The sequence below is a fragment of the Barbatula barbatula genome (genome assembly GCF_947034865.1).
Source record: "Barbatula barbatula genome assembly, chromosome: 8".
In the NCBI taxonomy this organism is placed as follows: Eukaryota; Metazoa; Chordata; class Actinopteri; order Cypriniformes; family Nemacheilidae; genus Barbatula; species Barbatula barbatula.
Genome location: NC_136771.1, coordinates 4,313,110 through 4,337,472, shown reverse-complemented (window position 1 = coordinate 4,337,472; position 24,363 = coordinate 4,313,110). Strand labels below are relative to the sequence as shown.

At 40.5% G+C, this 24,363-nt stretch overlaps 3 protein-coding genes across 4 annotated transcripts in view; all 3 read left to right on the top strand.

Annotated features, from left to right (window-relative positions):
- Positions 1-1,857: 1,857 nt before the first annotated feature.
- On the top strand, positions 1,858-7,178 carry fam161a (FAM161 centrosomal protein A). Its single transcript, XM_079462411.1, has 7 exons — positions 1,858-2,111; positions 3,165-3,406; positions 3,499-4,755; positions 5,330-5,497; positions 5,767-5,866; positions 6,037-6,197; positions 6,432-7,178. Exons 1-7 carry the CDS (start codon positions 1,956-1,958, stop codon positions 6,778-6,780), a joined length of 2,433 nt encoding a protein of 810 aa, XP_079318537.1. The 5' UTR covers positions 1,858-1,955; the 3' UTR covers positions 6,781-7,178.
- Positions 7,179-7,528: 350 nt separating this feature from the next.
- xpo1a (exportin 1 a) lies at positions 7,529-16,612 on the top strand. The gene is made up of 24 exons (XM_079463390.1): positions 7,529-8,144; positions 8,660-8,789; positions 8,866-8,967; positions 9,088-9,160; positions 9,292-9,353; positions 9,806-9,850; positions 9,941-10,122; positions 10,237-10,285; positions 10,365-10,484; positions 10,823-10,951; positions 11,140-11,298; positions 11,388-11,585; positions 11,674-11,812; positions 11,893-12,074; positions 12,310-12,466; positions 12,719-13,017; positions 13,208-13,391; positions 13,477-13,583; positions 13,676-13,870; positions 13,998-14,166; positions 14,361-14,495; positions 14,781-14,940; positions 15,025-15,121; positions 15,336-16,612. Exons 2-24 carry the CDS (start codon positions 8,664-8,666, stop codon positions 15,480-15,482), a joined length of 3,216 nt encoding a protein of 1,071 aa, XP_079319516.1. The 5' UTR covers positions 7,529-8,144; positions 8,660-8,663; the 3' UTR covers positions 15,483-16,612.
- Positions 16,613-16,914: 302 nt separating this feature from the next.
- usp34 (ubiquitin specific peptidase 34) overlaps positions 16,915-24,363 on the top strand; it is a 46,792-nt gene continuing 39,343 nt past the window's right edge. For both annotated transcript variants that reach the window (XM_079463236.1, XM_079463235.1), the window contains exon 1: positions 16,915-17,267. In XM_079463236.1, coding sequence (XP_079319362.1) covers positions 17,225-17,267 — 43 coding nt within the window. In that variant the 5' untranslated portion in view covers positions 16,915-17,224. The remainder of the gene's footprint in view (positions 17,268-24,363) is intronic.

Sequence of the window (24,363 nt, the reverse complement as noted above, 5' to 3'; positions counted from 1 at the left end):
TTTATCCAATCAGAAACTGCAGTACTTACCGGGAAATGAACATCAGGGCTGGTATTCTTAAAGCGAAGAATCCTCTAGGAAAGCTCTTAATTTAGCTTAAGAACTTCTATGTAGGAGTTTTAGCTTTAAAACAATTCTGGACCAATCTGAGAGCCACTCTGAGCAAGGAAAAGACGACAACTTTTATCTTAGTGCCATGACTGTGATTGGTTGTTTGGCCAAGAAGGGGAAAAAAAAGAGCGCTTTTAAGTATAGGGTCATTAGTTTGTTAGTATGTATTTTTTTTCCTGTTTTGCTGTACTGATGCGCACGCACTATATAATTTTATTTTTTATTTACTATGCTGTTAATGTCAACTTATTGACCCAATAAGTTTCTGTAAGTGCTGTGATTGTTTGTGTGATCACTGTATAGAAGGCTGTGACCGAACCAAATCATCTCTGATGCATAGCTGCATTTCTCCAGTTGCTAAATATGTTACTGTATTGATTTCTTCTATTTCTGGCGCTATAGCATATCTGCGCTATCTTGGAGGTGTTATCCTGTCTCTAATAGGATCGGTCACAAACATAAACCGTTCACGATCTAATGTGTTGTGTCTTATTCACTCACTGTCATTCAATGTAATTTTATTTTATAGCGCTTTTACAATTTGCATTGCATCAAAGCAGCTATACAAGAAAACAAACACAAAAAAACAAGAAAACCTGAAAAGTAAAGTGGAAATTGTCATGCATTTATGCCCTTCATTTTCAGTTAAATTCTTAGATGACGTATGTTAGACGGCTTGGGCGTGGCATGTTAAGTCAATGCAAAAACGCGCTTGCGGCGCGAATTGAGCGTTCGTGTATTCGCGCGAGTTGAAAAATCTGAATTTCGGCGAAAATTCGCGTCGCGTTAACCAATCAGGAGCCTGCTCTAGTAGTGACGTAGCGAGCGGAGACCGAAATACCAGATGGAGGACAAACCCATAATCTCTGTTTGTGGACACCCGGAGCTTTACGATACTTGTTCCTACTTTTATAAAAACAGGAATAAAAAGGATCTTGCTTGGAAGAAAGTGAGTGAGGAGGTCGGGGAATCTGGTAAGTTGTAAAAACACTCAACTCAATTTGAGTTATATATACATATTGAAACTACAAGAGAGCTAAAGGCGGTAGATTGAGTTTATTTGCCTTATTTTACAACTACGTTCCCGCTAAAGCCCAAAAACACAAACACAAAATGTTCAAGCGTCCAACTACTCGCGAATAGCGCGTTTTTTACGCCTCATTCGCCCTCGTTCTGAACACACAGTTAGTCTTTTGCTAGTTTCATTTCAAAATGCTTTTTTAATACATCAAAACGGAGAGAAAGAGACACGCCCACTCTTTTTCATTCATACTGAAACGTCTGTTTTACACATCCAATCAAATTCGCAGATAAAGAGCCACGCCCACTATTGTTCTAATTAGAAATTCAATTTCACTCGGAAATGTGTCAAAATACGGATGTAAAAACGATAGCAACATCCGGTTTACGGTGACTTTATAGCTGTGTCTTAATTCGCCCATATTTCCTATATAGTTCACTATATCGTGTTTTCGCCATTTTCTCCGAATTCTGAGTAAACCACTCATTCCCTACATTTGTTCACTTCTTTTTACCCACAATGCAATTCTGATTTTGCGTGTACATCCAACTAACTACAAATTTGTTCATTTTATGAAGGTGCCATTTCCCAAAAGCGGAGGGACCAATTTATGTTGTGAAATTAAGAGATTTTTTACACATTCCCCATTCTTGCCAATATTTTCACCTTACTGTGGTGGTGATTTTTATAGATAGGCGCGCGCCCATATTTGCAACGTCACTTCAGCGTTTGGACGCCACGCGGTCGTCAAGGAGACTCGCACCTGGCGGGCGTTTTTATTCATTGCTCCGAGAGAGAGAGAAAGAAAGAAAGAAAAGCAGATATGGAAAAGTGCCACCGCGCTAATGTGCTGGTAACGTCCTGTCTGAAGACGCCGGTAGACCCGCACACTAAAGTCCCGTTAGCTCTTTATGAAAGAGAGAGATCACTGCCGTGCGCCGCCGCCGGATTCACAGACAACCGCGACAATGATAAAGAGGTAACGTTATGTCAATGCGGATAAAAGTTTATAAACTCCATTTGTACTTGATTTTTAAGATTATTTTAAATTTTGCACTATAACAACTTCAGAAAGCGTGCAAATGAACATTTACTAAATGAACTGTGTTGTAGCTTTGCATAAAATTTTCTGCCAAATGCATGTGAAACATAATGTGAAAAGATTCAAACGTATATGGAGAGTCAGGTTCCTTTAAATGTATGCATTTGTTGTTTTGTCTGGTTTACAAGAAAATGAAAATAACACAGACGTGGAGCCTTAGCATTGTTCATACAATTTTACACAAGTGAATTATTTTATTTTGAAGTATTAACCACAAGCATAATAATCACATTTTGGAATATAGCTTCTACATTGAAAGCTTTGTAAAATTGGTTGTCTGGGGCTACAGTTATTAGAACCATACAATTCATAATTTAATATATAATAGTTATATATAATAATTGTTCGATGTAGCCCTTATGGGTATAGTTGTGTAACTTGTGTTTAGCTGTACTTAGGCCAACAAAATTGAAGTTAGTTTTTCCCAAAGTCAGTATAACCTTTTTTCAGGGAAATAAAAATGTAAAAAATAAATAGTTTGTCATTATGGTGTGTCCTCCTTAGATAAGGAAATATATGTGTAAAGTGGTGTCGCTTTGAAAACGGTAAGAATCTAAGTCTGATTGAAAACACAATCTGCCATCTGCTCCTAAAGCTCTCAAACCTGCAGATTAACGCGCACGCACGCAGACACACACCTCATATTACACAGCTACTGTGTGTAAGCAGAATTATACAAGAGAATAATATAGATGTCAAACAATATCCTAGTGCCTACAGTCATGTGGCGTTAGACAAATATTTAGTATAAAATATTTGGGTCCTTAGGTTAAATAGGACTCTAAAAAGACATTTCTGTGCATCCCAAAAATAAAGGACCCAAGATATTTGCATTGTTGTTTATATCATATCAATATTTTAGACACATGTCCTTGAAAAATATCAAACTACTTAATCCTGTTTACATTTCCTATTGTTTATTTTTAATAGATGGAATATGACTCAGGATCTGATCTGGTGGATCATGACTCTCCCACCAAACACAGCAACCGTCTGACGGGCGATAGCATTGACATCAGGCAGTTTTACTTCTCTAACCAAGAGTACTATTATAAACTAGAGAAGCTGAAGAGAGCTCATCTTCACACGATGGCTGAACTCGAACAAATATATCGCAAGAAACTGGAGCTCAACGAGGTGAACCCCTTAAAGAACAATGATCAAACCAACTGGTGAGTTTATGTACAGTGATTTTGTTTCCATCATACTATGTTTATTATAAACGTTTAACTGTAGATTGCTTGATTTTGGTGCTTTTATACAGTTCACAACGAGGAATGGTAGCAGGTAGTCTGAAAAAAGCCCAGTCTGCTCTGGAGCTGCGGCGCAATTCAGACCTATCTGATGCATATGTTGAGGAGCACATAGCTGACGATGGCCAAGCAGACCGAAGCAACTACAACACGGAGAAAGGGCTACTCTTTTCCCCCAGAGAGCACATCAAGAACATGTGGCAGGACTTCAGAGTGAAAAAACGTTCTCCACCCCAGCAGCACCTGTTTTCATCCTCACTGCAGAGCCTGCCTGATGACGCCCAGGCTAACACCAAGGTCAGGGCTCCACATAAAAAGCGCCCGCAAGCCAGAGATGTCGGCTGGCAACCGAGAGTCACGGTTCCCAAACCTTTCCAGGTGACCCTTCGTGAGGTAGAACGGCGAAAAAAAGGCATAAAGTCACGCTCTGAGATCGAACGTGAGAATGCAGACCTCAGGCGCCAGCTGGAAGAGCTTACAGAATGCCAGCGCAAGTTCCGTGCCAGCCCAGTGCCCGCACACGTGCGCCTTCCGCTTTACGAGGAGCTGCATGAACGGGACGAGGAGCGCAGACGACTTTATCATGCGACGGAGCAGCAACGTCTCCATGCCTCTCGAAGACCTTTCAGCTTCTTGGAGCGTGAGCGGCTGAAAAAGGAGCAGAAAGAGGCCAAGCTTCGTGAACAAATGCTCATGCAGGATAAGGAGGAAGAGGATAGGAGGAAATGCCCCTTTAAGGCCAAACCTGTCCCACGAGCGGTGAAGGAGGCAGCGTTGGGTGATCAGCAAAAAGAAGAGGAGCTCTATCGAGCTATAAAGATGCAGATGCGGGCGAGGGAGCTACTTCACAGTGCATCCATGCCCCCTGGCATGCTTGCTCAGCGCATTAGTGAGAGACAAGCACAGAAATCTGCCCAGAACGACAAGCCAGTTCACCGACCAAAGATCAACACAAATGTTCCAGACTTTGATGCCAGTTACAGAAAATTTCAGAAGCAGCTGGAGAACCGGAGAGACGTACGACCCTTGACTGCTTGCCAACCCTTTAAATTGCGTACATCGACTATCGCCTCACACAAGGAACGCATTATGGCTGATATCGAGGCAGAGAAGCAAAGCCAGAGACAGACACGTTGGCCGTTTGTGAGCACAACCGCCTTGTCCCCCATGACTCCCTCGTCATCGCTTTGCTCTTCGGTATCTGGAAGTCAGGAATATCTGCCAGCTAAGATCACTGATGCAGCCAAGAAACGGCAAGAAGCTGTGAGGTAACCGTGAGGCATAAAGCCCTGATTCATATTGTCCCCCAATCTTGCTTTACAGCTTTACCCTGCCAGACATTTCCAAGTGAAGTCCTGTGTCTGCACATTATTTTGGATTGCAAAGTTTGTGCAACTAGAACTTAACTCTCCAGTCACCACCTCGTGAATGCAACATAAAAAATCCTACTGTGTGGGAACCCTGATGTCTTGTAGTAGTTGTGCTTGTGTTAGATTGCAGATGATCTTTGTGCTGCCTTCATGTCCATGCAAAGTTCATATCAGCAACTTTTTCAACAAATTTTCCGAACAGAGAAGTTTTAAAGCATACTGTAAGTAAACCACAAACAATGGTCATGTGGTCAATACCAAGTTGAACCTTCCAGTTTCCGACTGGTGGCATTGAAGTAGTGTTTATGCCCTTTAGCTTTGTTTAAAACACTAATTTAAGAAAGATTTGAAGGCAGTACACTGTGCAATCCCAGAAGCCCAAACCCTGTCCCTGCTTGGCTTACCATAATGTCACCCTACTGTCATCGCTTTTTGAAACATTCAGACAACAGCTCTTTACCCCTATGGGTAGAAAAGTTATAGAAAAGAGAAATAAGGCGGAGGAAGAGGAAGAAAAATGGAAGGAGAGGCAAAAACAGAGGGAGAAGAAACTACAAAAAGTGATCTCAAAGCGGGCCCAGGCAAATGACCCACATGTCGCCCTGGCCCAGACATGCCAGTCTAAACTCAATGAGTTCAGGTAACCTTTGCAGCACTCAAAATTATAAAATGCATCCATGTGTGTGTGTGTTGATGATAACAATATACTTAGTTAGCCTTTGATGGACTAATATAGAGTCTATATGAAGAATGAAACACAAATTATTTGGAATTTCAGTTCCAATTACAACTTAGGACAACTAACCAAATGTTCAAGAATAGAGTAGACCCAATGAAAAAGGAGTTAAATACATAAAAATAATAAACCATGTCAGATGTAATACGATGTATATCTTAACATGGAAACAGAAAACATGAAATCCAGAGACTTCGAGAGTACCAGGAAGAGATGAGAGGTATTCAAGAGCGAGTTAAAGGAAGACCTTTGCTGCTGGAGCAGGTGGCCCAGGTGACCTGTCTCTTTCATTCAGCCTTTATCATTTATTCTGTTTGCTCTGTAATGTTACCATTATGAAACTTTTTGTGAATACCGAGCAGCTATCTACAGAAAGGGCTTACATCATAAAGAACTCCACTACGTGATGATGAAGATGCTAGCTTTCTCTTTCTGTATCCCAGATGAATGCTAAGAGGGCAGCAGAAAAGCTTTATTCTGACACTTTGCATGGGTGTGGTCTGAATGAGTCGTTTGTCAGCAGAAAAGTTCCCAAAGGGTTGAAAAACGGACAGGAAACTCCAAGCACCACTTTTTCAGACGGCCAGGCTCCGCCCACAATCAGGTATTTAATCAAATTAAAACTTCTCACCAAGTTATTGATTCATTGCGGAGGTCTACCGGAAGTTAAGTTTGGGCCACATAACGTTTGTTTATGTTGTTGCCGCCGAAACCCTTTATGCATTATATTAGCATGATATCAATATAAAAAATAAACGTGTTCCATAAATTGTGTATGAGACTATATCTGCGAGTCTCCGTACTGGTTTTAAACTGCTTTCATCCATAATGAAAACAGAAACGGCGAATACGGGGAATATGAAAGCCTACAGCATTGTCTCCTCGACGATTACCCTGATGATTACGAGGAATATGACCATAAAATGGAGGAAGACCCTATGGACCAACATGCAGATTATAAACCAAATGAATATCAGGACAGTGATAAGGAAAAGGACGATGAACGACATTCCTTTGATGATGAGTTGGATTTTGAGGAAGATGACATCATCAGGAAGCGCAGCCTGAGCAGCAGGGGCAGTGGGAGTGACAACAGTCACCATAGCAACAGAAGCAGAGCCGGACGTATTAGCCTGTTAGTTGATGAAGAGAAACGTGAGGATCAGAAAATTGAGTGTGAGAAATGAATTAATGAATGTTGTTAGTCCTGTTAGTGCCCCCTGTGGAGAGGGATGGTATTTTTTCTGAAATGTGTAATTTGTTTAAACCAAATATGTTTAATGTATTTTAAATTGAACAAACTGTCACTAAATCTGTCAAAATCCGATCAAGGTCACATGTCAACAGACTAAATGTATTTATTTAGCACAAAAAAGTGATATTCTTGTAGAATTATTTTCGTGACAAATAAGATAATGTTTTATTATTTGGTGTTACACTGCATTACAGTAATTATTATTCTTTTATTGTTAACAATATCATTAATAATAATAAGTTGTATATCATTATTATTATTATTATTTCAATGTCTGCGTTGTATAAAAGTAACAAAATAACGTAATGAATAAACTTAATATTAAATTTCCCATGCCTTAAGTATTTAGTCATTAATGGAAACATATTATAAAACGTTTTAAACGTGCCAGAACCTAAAAATACACACCACGGTCAGTTACTGTTCGTACATCACAGGCAACATCTCAGTAATTTTCCATGCTCCACGCGGTCCAGCCCACATCATGCTGTGAAGAAAAAACCCGCCTCGTACATGAAACCGAGGGCGAACGACGCGCTGGGAGGGGTCAACCCTGACTGACGGCACCTCCATCCAATCGCGTACGAGAGAAACGCACGCGTCGCGCTCTCCAGCCAACCAGCTGACACAAAGGGCGTTTCCGCAGTCCGAATTTTACGCGGCGCTACGGCCTGAAAACTAAACCGAGATGGAATATGCCAGTCTGAACCGGTTTCAACCGGTCCTGCGTGTGATGCATGAGACTGGAGAAGAGCTGGGTCACAGAGCTCTCGCAGATATCTGCTTTATAAACAACGTTTTTCTGCACGAGACGAACGATTAACTGATAATAAACTAAAGATTGGCTTAGAAGGTGCTCTTATGAAACGGACGGAGCAGTAAAAAGCGAGTTGTGGACGGTTATATAGACATATGAGCAGCACGGGGCCATTGACCGAAAAAGGACTCGGATTGAATGACTGCAGGGAATAATTAAAATAACGACACAAATCCTGAATGCGAGGGTGTTTTCATACATTGCGTGCTCTCCTGTTTAGTGTGCGTTAGGTAGTGAGCTAACACGCTAGTTAGCTGGTAAAGTGAACTTGCTAGATACGTATTTGGCTTTGAATAGTTTTGCACACGTGTGCTGTGTGAAATGAATTAAATCCGATCTGTTTAGTCATCTTTGTCTACCTTATCGTGTTTGATGCGGCGAGCGTTTCCAGGACATTACACCATTAACGCTACACCAATTCCCAAACCCGCTTAGTTTCGCTTTTGTTTCGGCGAAATAAGGAGAATTGCTTAAAACAGGTAAGTCGAAGGGGTGGGCATTCAGAATGAGCGTAACGCTTATCTCGTATAATTATTATTCAGTGAGATAAGTGAGTTGAATGAAGTGCTAGTTTGCTGACACACTGCTGCTGGCGACCAGAAACGAAAACGCGTTTGGTCCCGCACGGTTCGCCGTAACTGTAACTGCCACACTCATCTTCATGTGAATCGATTGCTAAACAAGTTTGATATGAGTGTAGTTCATATTTATTGATTAAAATATTTTTACTTTGATTTAAAAAAAAAATACGTGTTAAATGTGTTATGTTTAATATCATATCACAGGAAAAGCTATTTAATAATGTACAGTGAGCTCAGCAAGTAAGTACTCGTTGTGAGTCACTTTGTGTAGCCCATTAGTGAAGTATGCATACAGTGTTTAACTTTCTTACTAGTGGTCACGTGGTTAAAAAATGATGTGAAAAATGAAGTGTCATTGTTAATATTGGAGTTTGTGTTATTAATGGTTTTCTCCCATCAACCCCCTTCTACAGCTCTATGCCGGCAGACATGACCATGTTGGCAGATCACACAGCACGACAGCTGCTAGATTTTAGTCAGAAGTTGGACATCAACCTACTGGACAATGTCGTTAACTCCATGTACTATGATGTCGGATCTCAGGTAAGGGTTTGCTTGTGTTCAAACAAATAAAAAATCTCATTCATAAACGGGTGCATCAAAACTTTTTTGTTTTCAGCAACGACTGGCACAAGAAGTCCTCACCAATCTGAAGGATCACCCAGATGCCTGGACCAGAGTTGACACCATATTGGAGTTCTCCCAGAACATGAAAACAAAGGTATGTCAACGTTGGTGTGTTATTTTCTAAACAGACTAAATGTGAATGGTAAATGTATTTTGCCACATTAAGCTGGTGTTTAATCTTGTGATTTCAATGTAATTGCTGCTTGCGTTGCAGTATTACGCTCTTCAGATTCTGGAAACCGTGATCAAAACACGCTGGAAAGTTCTTCCACGGAATCAGTGTGATGGTGAGGGACAAGTTGCATGATTTTAAGAATTATTCAAGGGAAACTAATCCAACAAATGTGCAACTTTTACAACTATTAGAAACTAAGTTTTAAAGTAATTGTGCAAAAATATCACATTTCTCTATCCACAGGTATTAAGAAGTATGTTGTGGGACTGATTATTAAAACATCCTCCGATCCTAACAGTGTAGAGGTAAGTTAAAATCATAAACCAGACAATTTTCTGTCTTGTGAACACTTAGGGGCGGTTTCCCGGACAGTGATTAGCCAAAGCCAGGACTAGGCCTTGGTTAAATTGATTACATTTTAGTCGTTTTAAAAACATACTTTGCAAAAAACATTACTGATGTGCATCTTGAGACAAAACAATCACACTGATATATGTTAAGATATGTTAGTGCAAGTTGTTTTCGATCAAAACACCACAAACATTTAGGTTAGTCTGGGGTTAGGCTTAAACCCTGTCCAGGAAACCACCCCTTAATGTTTAAAATTCATAAATATGTTTTGCATTATTCTGTCAAAATAAACTATGCATCAAACAACATTCTGGAATCTGATTGCGGCTCCCTGATGATATCATACATAGTTGACATGTTGTTTTAACATAAATGGATCAATACTGAATTGCATGTTCACTTGCAGAAGGAAGGCGTTTACATAGCAAAGCTGAACATGATCCTGGTACAGGTGAGCATCAGATTACTTTTGCCACTTCCTTTTACTTGTAGATAAGAGGTTGTTGGCCTGAATAGTCAACAAATACGTACGCTTGTCCAGATCCTGAAGCAGGAATGGCCGAAGCACTGGCCCACGTTCATCAGTGACATTGTGGGAGCGAGTCGCACCAGTGAGAGTCTGTGTCAGAACAATATGATCATCCTTAAACTCCTCAGCGAGGAGGTGTTCGACTTTTCCAGCGGACAGATGACTCAGGTCAAAGCCAAACACCTGAAGGACAGGTACACATGACCCCTTAAAAGACATCTGTTTGGAATGGAAGGACTACCTTTTAACATTAAAACATTTGTGTTGGCCTCAGATTTTATATTAAATTCTCTCTCTTTCTCTCTCAGTATGTGCAGTGAATTTTCCCAAATATTTCAGCTCTGCCAGTTTGTCATGGTATGTTACAAACAGACACCCTTATCAGCCCAAATCTGCCGCCCTTTGTACAGTTGTAACTTAATGTTGTGTTCACCAGGAAAATTCCCAGAATGCCCCTCTTGTCCATGCCACGTTGGAGACTCTTCTTCGTTTCCTAAACTGGATTCCGTTAGGCTACATATTTGAGACCAAACTCATCAGCACCCTAGTGTACAAGGTAATAAAAATAACAAAGTTGACAAGTAGAAGTGTCCTGTCATGCTGGAGCCTTCCCACACATAGAGCCAAGTATTAAGAATAATATCTATCATTAGTCTAGTGCCATAGCGACCTGACCTTAAGGCCTTTTTGTTTCTCAAATTGTTGTGTACTTAAACTCATGCTTCATGTTTAAAGACCAGATTTTACTTGCATTGGTTCAGCTTTCTTTTGCATGAAAGAAAAATGTTATTGATTATTTGGACTGCCGGATGTTTTTTTGTACTGCGCAAAGCTTTGCATTCAAGCTGGTGCTCCTACAAATGTAATTAATTGAAACTTTTCTCTCTCCTGCAGTTTTTGAATGTCCCGATGTTCAGGAATGTGACTTTGAAATGTCTGACAGAGATTGCAGGGGTTAGCGTCAGTCAGTACGAGGAGCAGTTTGTCAACCTGTTTACTCTCACCATGACGCAACTCAAACAGGTGCGTGCATGAACACTGTGATTGGAGGACTTTTTGAATCATTTGTTTTAAAAATAGAATCATTAGTTTCTCTCTTTATCTCTGTATCTTAGGAAGACATTGATACTGAAAAACCTTAGCGTGTATTTAAAAGAATAATTGATTGGTCTTGGGAAAGCTGTTTATTTAGCCTTAATTGTAACCAACAGATGCTGCCACTAAACACAAATATCCGTCTGGCGTACGCCAATGGGAAAGACGATGAGCAAAACTTCATCCAAAACCTCAGTCTGTTCCTCTGCACCTTCCTCAAAGAGCACGGACAACTGATAGAGAAGAGGCTGAACCTCAGAGAGTCGCTCATGGAGGTACAAACAATTTCAAAAACATTTATTTAGCACGCAGTGAGTTGTAGAAAGATGTTGACACGCTTGATAATGTATGTCTGTATGTACAGTCTCTACATTACATGTTGCTGGTGTCAGAGGTCGAAGAGACTGAGATCTTCAAGATCTGTCTGGAGTATTGGAACCACCTGGCCGCTGAGCTCTACAGAGAGAGCCCCTTCTCCACATCAACCTCTCCACTCCTCTCCACCAGTCAACACTTCGACGTGCCGCCCCGCAGACACCTGTACCTGCCTGTGCTCTCCAAGGTCATTTGTGTTGAGATATCTGTGGGCACAGATTTTACGTGTGTCCATCTATCTGATTGTGGGTGGGTGTGTGTTTGATGTGTCTCAGGTACGTCTGCTTATGGTGAGTCGCATGGCCAAACCCGAGGAGGTTTTGGTGGTGGAGAACGACCAGGGCGAGGTGGTGAGAGAGTTCATGAAAGACACAGACTCTATCAACCTCTACAAGAACATGAGAGAGACTCTGGGTAATTACCATGGGCTTCAATTCAACACATTTGTTGTCCTGAGATATTTTAGAAGTTTAATATTTCTGTTTTTTTTTCAGTCTATTTGACTCATCTGGACTATGCTGATACGGAGAGGATCATGACAGAGAAACTTCATAATCAGGTGAACGGAACCGAGTGGTCCTGGAGGAACCTGAACATGCTGTGCTGGGCCATTGGCTCCATCAGTGGTGCCATGCATGAGGAAGATGAGAAGAGATTCCTCGTCACAGTCATTAAGGTCTTTACTCACTGTTTACAGATGAACTATGATAAATACAAGTATATTTAGATCGTTTCAAGAGTCTATTGGTCAAATGTTTGTGCTCGATGTGAATCTATTGTTTCTCTTGTAAAAAATGTGTAAAAATGCCTTAACTTGTCTTTTGTTTTTCTGGTGGTTGACCTTAACTACAATTTTCCTTCCTCCGTTTCAACTCTTGAGCATCTAATCATCATGTTTGTCTCTGCCTCAGGATCTGCTGGGTCTGTGCGAACAGAAAAGAGGAAAAGACAACAAGGCCATCATTGCCTCCAACATCATGTACATTGTTGGCCAGTACCCACGATTCCTCAGGGCTCACTGGAAATTCCTCAAAACTGTTGTTAACAAGCTCTTTGAATTCATGCACGGTGAGGAAATATTGGGATTTTGTCCTGTCACGTGTGCGTTTAAGGGACGTGCACAGGATGGGCGTTCACTCCCGTGGCCTGATATTTAAAATTCATTAAATAAGCGGTTAAATAAAAAAAATTACAGATTCGTGTTATGTGGGTGATGATTTTTAGTGCTTGTTGGCCATAATGAATGTGTGTTCATGTTTAAGGGACCAAATTTAGTTTTTGGTGCATGCTATTCTAAATGGAAAGTGTCTCCTGTCTCAGAGACCCATGATGGTGTGCAAGACATGGCATGTGACACGTTCATCAAGATCGCCCAGAAGTGCAGAAGGCATTTTGTGCAGGTCCAGGTGGGCGAGGTGATGCCCTTCATCGATGAGATCCTCAACAACATCAACACCATCATCTGCGACCTGCAGCCGCAGCAGGTACACACGTTCTACGAGGCCGTGGGTTACATGATCGGAGCGCAGACAGACCAGACCGTGCAGGAGCAACTGATCGAGAAATACATGCTCCTCCCCAACCAGGTGTGGGACAGCATCATTCAGCAGGCCACCAAGGTAAGCACTAGAAGTTTTTTTTGTGATCCTTAATGTACTTTGTAGGCCGAGAGGGATAGGGTCACCAAAAACAGTTGATAGGTATGATGTCATCAACCAAAACAGTTGGACTGTTGTTCTTAGTATTAAATAAGACTGTTAAGATTGATAACATCTGAACCCAAAGCACATGATGGCATTTTTCTCTCAGAACGTGGACATTCTGAAGGACGCAGAGACTGTGCGCCAGCTGGGCAGCATCCTGAAGACCAACGTGCGAGCATGTAAGGCTGTGGGTCACCCTTTTGTCCTGCAGCTGGGCCGCATTTATCTGGACATGCTCAACGTCTACAAGTGCCTGAGCGAGAACATATCATCTGCTGTCCAGACCAATGGTGATATACACATAACATGACACATGTTACTCTACGTCCGGCAAAATAATGCTTCAACCATTTCTATTTGGCTTTTCGTCCACAGGTGAAATGGTGACCAAGCAGCCCCTCATCAGAAGTATGCGAACTGTGAAGAGAGAAACTCTGAAACTTATCTCAGGATGGGTCAGCCGTTCCAATGATCCACAGATGGTTAGTTGTGCTGATCCTAGAACAGGTTCTGCCAAGTGCTAAAGATTTGACAGCAGTGTATTGGAATACTAAGCTTTACCTTGTGTTCTCAGGTGGGAGAGAACTTTGTTCCACCTTTGCTGGAGGCAGTTCTCATTGACTACCAAAGGAACGTTCCAGCTGCCAGGGAACCAGAGGTGCTGAGCACCATGGCAACCATCGTCAACAAGCTCGGAAGTCATATAACAGCAGAGATTCCAAAGATCTTCGATGCTGTGTTTGAGTGCACCCTTGACATGATCAACAAGGTTAGACATTAGGCCTGTTTCACTGATTAAAGTTGCAAAAGAAAGGTGTCAATCATCTGATATGGGTCACTGTGACTGGTTTGTGGTATTCATGGTGTATTTGAATGTGTTTTTTTCACTCTCTCAGAACTTTGAGGAGTACCCTGAACACAGGACACATTTCTTCTACCTGCTCCAGGCCGTCACTTCCCAGTGCTTCCCTGCGTACCTGTCTATCCCACCTGCACAGTTCAAACTGGTGCTGGATTCCATTATCTGGGCCTTCAAACACACGATGAGAAATGTGGCCGACACAGGTGGGCCGAGAGATCAGAGTTTGGTTCTAAACAGTGCCTATACCAATACACCATGGTTAAAATGGGACTGCATTGGCTAAGAGTTTTTGTTTGCATTTGCTTTGCGTAGACTGTGTTTCTGGCCTTACATTTTAACCTTGATTCATGTACAGCATGAATGAAAATGCTCATTGTGTTTATGTTTGTGTGTCTAGGGCTTCAGATTCTGTTCACTCTGCTGCAGAACATTACACAGGAAGAAACGGCCGCTCAAAGCTTCTATCAGACGTACTTCTGCGACATCCTGCAGCACATCCTGTCTGTTGTCACGGATACATCTCACACGGCTGGTCAGTTGCTATGCAGAGTGACACATTCACAGAGCAATTTGGACAATTTGAAAACGTAAAATAAAAGGCGCCCATCCGTTAGATAGGGGCCTGGATAAATCTCACAAGTGTTTTGACGTATGTCAATAAATGTCTGTGTCTCGCCCTGAAATTAGCCAGGGGTAAAATTTGTATTATGATGATTAAGATGTGTGCGTAACCAGCTCGTGTTCTGGAGAAATTCACACATAAGCATCCATTAGTTTGTTGAATGTGGAAGTAATGTGTATGGTTTGTGATGGACAGGTTTGACGATGCATGCCTCCATCCTCGCCTACATGTTCAACCTGGTGGAGGAGGGTAAAATCAGTGTAGCGCTGAACGCCAGCACCAACGTCAACAACCAAATTTATGTGCAGGAGTATGTGGCCAACCTTCTCAAGACGGCCTTCCCACATCTACAAGAGTAAGCTCCTGTAGAACAGCACATTAATATTTTGCTGGTACAACACCGGTGTGGCTGTCGTGTTGATGTGTGGTTTATTTTCAGCGCTCAGGTGAAGGTGTTTGTCACGGGTCTCTTCAGCTTAAATCAGGACATTCCTGCGTTTAAAGAACATCTCCGGGACTTCCTAGTGCAGATCAAGGTATGTGACTTCCTTCCACCTAGATTTTCACTTCCTCCTGTAACGAAAGACTAACACATAACCAGCTACAGATATAATAAGCTCATTGAAATTATTTATCTAGACTACATTTCATGTCTGATCTATTCAGACTGACACTACAGACAACAGTAAACGTAATTTTTCATGGTGTGAAAAAGCCACCGTCGCTCACCTCCACTTTGTTTGATTTCAGGAGTTTGCGGGTGAGGACTCCGCAGATCTCTTTCTGGAGGAGAGGGAGACGGCTCTGCGTCAAGCCCAGGAGGAGAAGCACAAACTCCAGATGTCTGTTCCTGGAATCCTCAATCCCCACGAGCTTCCGGAGGAGATGTGCGAATGAGCACTTGTACAGTTTTACACTCTTGAAAGAAATGCTTGTGTATCGAGGTTCAATGAGGAAAACAAAGATGAAGAACCCAAATGGATGGATGTTTGTCGAACAAATCAATGCCAATGTTGTCGCTAATTAGCCCTTCCCCTCGCCATGACTCCTCCCACTCAGTCTCCACCCCTTGGTTTTACATAACCGTGTTTTATATAGAAGGAACCCTTACTGTGTATCTCTTGTATATCAATTATTCCTTTTTCTGTTTGGTGTTTGGTTCAGGCAAATCAAATGTTTTAATGTTTTCGCCATTGCTCTTGACTTTTTCCATCTATCTGTGAATATGTAATATACATGAAGACAGACAATTGTTGCACAGGTAGAGAGAGATGTTTTCAGACAGGGCCTTGCTAAGCTGTGCGGCCACATGGTATGTATGTACTACCACAGCAAATGAATGTGATGCTTTAGGACGAGTGGTGATACTGCTCTTCTGTTCTGTTCTGTTCGGGGGAGTTTGTAGTGTGTATGTATATTTTCTTTTTTCTTCGGTTTGCAGTATTTGTGAGAGTTTGTGCTATAAAGTATTTTTTGCCTAACAACAGAAGGGTCTGTTCAAATCCTATTTGTAAAGCTGTGTACTAGTACTACGGAAACAAAGTTGGTTATTTTTACAAAGCGTTGTTGTTTTTTTAATCTGTCATATAGGACTCGTTTAACTTAAGAACCTTGTCAATTGTGCACATTCTAAGGACTGTATATTTCTGTAAATATACAATTGAACCTTTTTGCATTAATTTTGTGGTTTTCGTTATTCAATTAGAATTTGCAGCTATGACTTAATGTTTAATTCGGGTTCTCACAGTCATGGAAAACATGAATTTGTCAGGGAATTTAAGCAAAATGTCTGGATAATGAAAGGAATTAAGTCTGATGAATAAGCAGATGTTATATTTGTTCTGTTAAGGGTCTAATTTAAGAACCTTTAAATTTACAACATTTTTTTCATATACCTGTCCATAAATGCACTGGTATAAAGATGTGTTAATAATATCAAAGGGAAGGCTATATAAGGATATTGCTTCTTGCCTCAACTCTGCCTACATATTTTGGGAATAAAGTGAAATGTTTTTTCTGTGTATTACATGTCTTGGATCATAATCTTTGTCCAAGCGCTTAGGTACAACAGTTGAACTGATTTAAATCCGTGCAAATGTAAAAAGTTAAACGCATCAAGCCTCCACGTGCTTGCCTTCGAAAGACCGCGATATTTCCGACAGAAAGCCGAATGGGCTTGAAGAAGCGCTGACGGAAACAGCCGATGCTTAGCAAACGACAGCTCCTCCCACTCTCCCCCAGAGGTGTCCGGAAAAAGCCGAACGTGTCAACGAAAAGACAGCGGTAAGCGAGAATATCCGAAAATGTACGAATGTTTCCGAAACCCCCCGACGGAAATGACCGAAGTGTAACTCCCGTCCTAGTTCATCATGGCTGCCGTATGTGCTAGTCTGCACAGTAACGCTCTGCTCGGAGATTGAGTCTCCGTTTCTTTCAGTGCCTCACATTTACTGTCTTCACCCTCGACATTTCGGCAAACAGTCCCGCTCGCACGAGCCTAAACCACCCTGGTTGTGTTGTCTCATCAAAACGAGCCGTCATCAAGCATTTCGTCGGGCCTTAAACCCCCCTAAAAAGGGAAAACAGGCAACATTTTTATTTCTCCCATGATCTGATCCCACTTTCCGCCTTTATGAGCCATGTGTGAGAACTGCGCCGAGCTGCTGGAGGTGCTCAATGAGAGTAAGTCGTCTGCATTTAGTTGTTTGTTTGCTTGCTTTTTGTGTGTGTTTTGTTGTGTTGTTAGAGTTGTTTGCAGCTCAAGTTGTTAGCATGACTGTCCGAGCATGCGGCTCTCTGCCTCGCATCAGCGCTGATGGTTACGTGTAACGTTAATATTATTCATCATTTCGCACTTACAGTCAACATAACGTTACGTGTTTGAAAGAGACGTTTAACTCCCTACGAGTGTCATCGAATCCGTGTTTATCGTGTTAAAATGAATTCAAAGCTAACGTTAGTTAAACGTGTTAGCCGCGTCCCTGCATCACATCGTTCAATATGATACACGATCTGCTTTTTGTTTTGCACGAGACACCCAAAACACCTACGATTGTGTGTCGAACAGCAGTTTGGTTCGGTCTCTGTGGAGGCTGGTGGGAAGTTCACCTGACATTAGCATTAGCATTAGCCTGAGGAGAAGTGTTGTGACATTGTCATCCTTCAAAATACAGTCGGATCGACATTCGAGCACACAACACGAGCCATACGTGGGATTTATTTCTCTTTTCTGAGCTCTACGGTGATCCGAGTGTGATATCTTGAGTGTTTTTTATGTTTTTGGCCTGGTGATGTCTGGCTGCAGCCTGTATTTGTGTACGTGTGTGTTTGTGCTTTGTTGGTTGGAGTGTGTGTCGTGTTGTCTCATGCGGATTGATGATATTGCTTTGAATACAGTCAGTTGTGTTGTTGTAAACTGTTGGATCAGTGCATTGATGGTTACTGCTTGCAAAACTGAGGTTCTTTATATGTCGGTTTGGAAAAAACACAATTATCAATGTTAATTTCCCCAAAAACATTTGTATTGTAATACTCCATGATACACAGTTCTTGTCATGGCAAATCGTGTTAAAAATGTCTCTTTCCTTACCATGACTCTCAACACTAAGCTTATAATAATGGTTTTACAATTGAGCTTTGTGGTCAGATTTAGCAGGAAATGGTGGTTTAAAGCAACGATAAGTAAAGTAACCTGCAATTTTTGGTTTTGAGCTTAGATGGCAATAGAGAGTCAAAAGCTACGAATTACATCTTTTGATGAATATTTCGTTGTATATTAATAGCATTTTATTAAATTACAACTACTCAACGGTTACGGATTCTTTGAGGTGGTCTACCGAAAGTTAAGTTTGGCCCTCATAGCATTTGTTTGTTGTTTCTGCTGAAACCGTTGTTAAAGTCACCATGAAACAGAAGTTCGTGGCATTTATTCGTGTGAAACGGCTTCTAAAATTAGATAAAAATGTAAGGCGAGGCTTTATTTTGTCTTTGCGTTTTTTATTGGTTTGTTGCAAGTTGGGCCTGGAGGGGAAGGCAAAGAACGCCTGGCCATTGGACAGTCGGTATAGTCCTTCATCTTTTCTGTTGCTGACGTCATGTGGTGAAGAGTTGTTGTTGAGAGGAGCTTAACGTTTTTGATTAAAGATTACAAGTGCACATTAATTTAGAAAGTATAATGGCGTGCACGGATAAATTCACGGGCAAGTTCAGAAGATGTGCACAGGAGCGCTAATGAATGGATGTCTATTCACAACCGCTGCAAAACCTACGCACGCACGCGCCAATACCAAGCAAGCGGGTCATAGCCAGATTAGAATTGATGTATCTGTTCATTTCACAACAAGATCCATTGTAGAACCCGCAGAATAACTTGGGTTTTGCCGTTCAGTTCTACGCTCGAACGCACCAATAGAAACGTATGTCAATCATTTCTGTGTTAATGGAAAATGTTTAAAATAAAACTATCCACAACAGAATTGCTACAAACAGCAATCCTTATCGCAACTTTCAATTTTATTACACTTATATTTGGCACAGTGATGACATGCAGTACCGCCGTGGCAGTTCACCAGTATTGAGTAGGTTTTTGTCTACTTGTACTTTAAGTAGCTTTTAAAATCTGTCATTTTACTTTTACTTATGTATGATTTGTGTGATGTGTTGTACTTCATTATATTTTAAATCACATCCGTTACTGAGTAAAATAAAGTAATGAAAACATTGCAAGGAAAAAGACTCTACCGGAAATTCCTCCCGTGATGTATGATACTCCACCCAAAAATGAAAATTCTGTCATGAATTACTCACCCTCTAGTTCTTCCAAACATGTATACATTTATTTGTTCAGTTGAACACAAAATAAGATATTTTGAGGAATGTAGGAAAACAAACCGTTCTTGGGCACTTTTAACTACCATTTAAATATTTCCTACTATGGCAGTCAATGATGTTTCAGAACTGTTTGTTGCTAACGTTATTCCAAAATCTCTCTCTTTGTCTTAAACCGATCAAAGAAATGTAAAAAAGTTTGGAACAACTAGAGGGTGAGTAATTCATGACAGAATTTAAATTTTTGGGTGGTTAAACATGGCCAGGGGTTTACTTCATTGTCTTCAGCAGTCAGAGTTCGATGGGGTTTCTCCTTTAGGACAGGTGCACTACCGAAGTCTAACTTCTCCGTCTCCATCGCTCTTCTGGTGTTTGCGCAAACTCATACATCACTGGAGTAATTTCCGGTAGCGTCTTTTTCCTTGCAATGTTTTCATTACTTTATTTTACTCCGTAACGGATGTGATTTAAAATATAATAAAGTACAATACATCACACAAATCATACATAAGTAAAAGTAAAATGACAGATTTTAAAAGCTACTTAAAGTACAAGTACACAAAAACCTACTCAATACAGTAACGCGAGGAAATTTAATTTGTTACTTTCCACCTCTTGTCATATTCTATCGCTGTTCTTCAAACGTTTTCATAATAATAAAGTACATTTATAATGATGATGTTTGACGAGTGTTGCTTTTTCAAATGCAAGTTAAAACGACAAAATCTCATAGTGATTTTAGATCGAGCAGTACTTCCTACTAGTGTTGTAGTCGAGACCAACAAAACCGAGACAGAGACCAGCACTCAAAAAATTATTTCAAACGTTCCACAAAACACTAAAAAGTCATAATAAAATTATAATAGAAGTGTGGTGAGGAAGGCGGGACGAGAGCCGTGATGCGGGACCGGTGCGCTCACAGCTGATTCCAACTATCACTCACGCCACCGGCCCCGCCTCACGGCTCTCGTCCCGCCTTCCTCACCACAAGAAGTAACTTGGGTTATTTACTGTGCAGAAATGTATGTGTAGGATGTTTTATGTTCCATGTTTTATCACCCAACTACTGTAACATATAAAAAATGTTGTGCATGCTAAAATTCCAACATTTTAACATAAAAAAATGTACACACCCAAGATTAATTTAGGTCTGTGACCTTCAACAAAACATTCAGAAACTGAATTAGTTTCATAGCTTTTTTATCTAGTCTGTGTTGTTCAGAAATGCACAAAAGTTCAGATTTGTTTGGGACTAGCCAAAATAGAACAAAACTTAAGTCACGTATTAACTCGAGGTTTATTGAATAATAATACAAAATCAATATCACATCAGATGTTATCAAATGAAAAAACAAGCACGTTTTTTGCAATCACTTCTCGGATATTGTGGGCCGTTGTGCGTGTTCATTTTGTTGACAGGTTTCTTTAAGACAATCCCCCATTCTTCTCTTACCAGCAGTAAGAGTAACAATTTTAACCGAAGAATCAAATAAGGAACAAGTGGTGAAATCTTTTAAAGCCAGAAGTTTTACATCCAATCACATGAAGGATGTAAACACATAAATCAGACAATGCACCAGCAATTTAGTGTAATTCCCACAGTTGTGGTCTTGACCGGTCTTGAAATAAAATCCAGAGACCACTAAGTATAATTCGTGTGAATCGCAATATATATATCGCCCAGCCATGGTAACAACCACTAACGTGTCCCTACATGACTGTCAACTTTTACGAGCTTTTGAATGTGTTCTGTATTTACTTGGGTCATTCCCATTGTGATACCCTAGCAACCATTTTGTCTTTTCATGGCTGTGAATAAAAAACAAATACCTGATATATAAGGATGTCTGATGTAGTTAGTGACCGTTTGTATATTATATATAAATAAGACATATTTGAACATCCTAACAAATACACATTGCTTTGGTTTATAAAATAAAATCTTTGTTTAGATTATAAACGTGACCTAGATTTGATAAAAATGACTAATCCAGAATACTTGACGTCTAGCCATATGATTTCTTCTGGTTCCTGTGAATGGTTTTATATTGTATTTGTGTGTGTTTGTCCCGTAGTGAGTGGCAGCCCCATATGTGCAAATTCAGCTTTACCTTTGACCCCTCCCAACAGCTGTGCTCCGTACTTGTGTATGGCGATAGTTGGAAAAAAAAAGCCTTAACCTTTCATTTTGCTGTGTGTTTGTGTGAAGTATTAAGTGTTAATCTAACAATGTGTGCCGTGTGTTCTGGATAGGACTAAATATTGTGAAGTGTTTGTAAACCTGTACGCTCTGTGAGACATCGTCTGTTTATTCCTACAGTCTTAATTTGATGAATTTTCTGTTGGCAAAACACAGCCAGAAAGTCACTAAACCAGTTTTTGTCCCAGACATAAAAAAACATGAATCATAATGAAATGCTTTAAGCTCTACACTTATTATTTGAACTATTTTAGTTTTTGGTTTGAATATGCTCATGTGTAAATAGTATATCAGACCTGTGAAAAATGTGAAGATTTGTTTTATAAATATTTACATTTCGTACAGCTTTGCGTACTGCACTTATTGTGAGCTCATTGACAAAAAAAGTTAAACGTTGATTTGAATATATTCATATATTCAAATGTATGAAACTTGCATTTTTTACTTTTGTTTGAAATCAAATAAACTTAACGTTTTTAGCCATCGTGTGCAGTTTGGAAAACTAGTATTGTAACGTAAAACGTTGAGGATTTATGGGCTTTAACGGTGTCAAGTTTGGAGTTTAACAGCCTTGATAACAGATCCTCTTATCATAGCGCCATCAAACTTCGCTTCAGTCTGGTCTGAGCACAATGCCAGGGGTTGTTACCGTACAACTGTGTGGAAACAAGAGAAAAAGACAGGAAAGCACCATGAAAGAAAGGCAGGGAGTGAAGAAAGAGAAGAAAATCTCATGTAGGTCAAGGCTAGCCAGCTGCTCGATTGAACTTTACAACCCCAAGGTAGTTTTCCCGAGTTTTGTAACTCCCCTGTTGCCGTGGAAACGGTTAACCGTGCTCTGTGGGTAGGAGGGGGTTGTTCATGTGGACATTTTGGATGTCTGAATGCTGCAAAGATTCATTTGATCATTTCATAATGATCTCTCTTGGTCTGAGATCTCCCGCGGTGTGGACTTACTGGATTCCTTGGAGACTAAGAAATGTGAGAAATGAAAATCTGTGTTATTTACCCCCCAATGGTGGTTAAATGTTTATGTTTTACAGATTCGCGGTGGCATTTGCTAGAGATAACATCACACGACTTGTTTTTTGAGGATTGAACTAACACTTGCAAGAATTACTCACCCAAAGAATGATCTTGTTATATACTCATCCTCATGCCAGATCTATAGACTTTCTCCGGTTGAACAGTTTATTTATAATAAAATCGATGTCACGGACCGTTCTCAAATCCAATATTTTGAGCTTATTTACCTAAACAAACCCCTCCGAATGCTACATCTTGTGACATTGATTTTGTGCGTGTTTTGCTGAAACATCATTTGACAAGTAGTCACATGTTTTGGTTTTGTGCTTGTTTTGGCTCCGATCCCCATTTTTTCATCTAGTGGCGTCGTTACAATACCATTAATATATTTTTCAATACCATACCAAGAAGTAGCACGGTTGCTGTGCCATGTTCATTGCAAACTATCAAATTTAAAACTCAAATGATTAAAATTCAATATTTTGTGTTTACTGTAGTAAACTGTATTTTAATGTACACTACATTAATTTGCTAACCTATATAACACTAGTGTGGCATTTTTCTACAATATTCACTCACCATATGACCGTATAAAAGGGCATTTTGAATCAGTCAACTGCAGGATTTGCTCTCTCAAGCAGTATTAAATGTGGTAAAGAAACCGTCATGTACCGGAAAACAGTATAAATCTGAAAAATACAGTTATGTACATTTATGGTCATACCGCTCAGCACTAGGAAGACAGAAGCGAACGTTTACAGCATAGTTGCCATGTCCGCTTATACGCAACTTCGGGCTTCTTTTTCTGTCAAGTCGCGTTAAAAAGTCACAAGTCGCAGGGTTTTGGTGCTTATTAAAAAAAATCTGACAAGCAACCTCGTTTCGTATCATCCACGGTCACTGTTTTCTTCAATGCATTGACTAACACCCTCTGCTCACAGTTAGGCTTTTTGAACTTCATGCGCAGACCAATTGGCCCGCAGGAGGTCAAACACATTTATAGCGCATATTTTCCTCAAACATCCCGCCTCCATTTCCCCTACCACTTGTATTTTGGAGAAGTATCGCAGGTATTTTGAAGCTTAAGCTTTTTTGCGATGCTACCGTAGCACCTGTACATCGTGACTTGCTTTAAAGCAACACTATAGAACTTTTGATCGCGGCTCCCCCATGTGTTGATAAGCGCAATTGTCTGTTACCAGTGCTGTACAAATTTTTGCTGTATAAGCTTCCCCATGGGCAGCGCAATAAACGTGAATTTGTTTACTAAGCTAATGGAACCGCCCAGAAATGTCGTTTGGTTGCCATATCCCACTCTTCCGCAGGCAGGGGATGGGCATACTGATCCGAAGACAGAACTTACAGTTAGGGATGCTCCGATCCACCTTTTTTGCTTCCGATACCGATTCCGATACCTGAGATTCAGTATCGGCCGATACCGAGTACCGATCCGATACTAAGGTAAAAATTTTAAAGTGCACAATTACTTAATAAACTATGTGCATTGCTGTGCAAGACATCAGGCTCGACTTAACATAAATTTCCTGACCCCGTAAAACAAAATAACAAACTAATGATTCACAAATTTAGTAAATAGTTTATTAAACCAGCACCGGTGCAAAACAAATGAAAAATGAAACAAAAGTGTTCACTATCTTTGGACAAAAGACATTCAAAATTAAAGTGCAAATTAAGCAGCTGAATATAACAACAGCTTCACTAGCT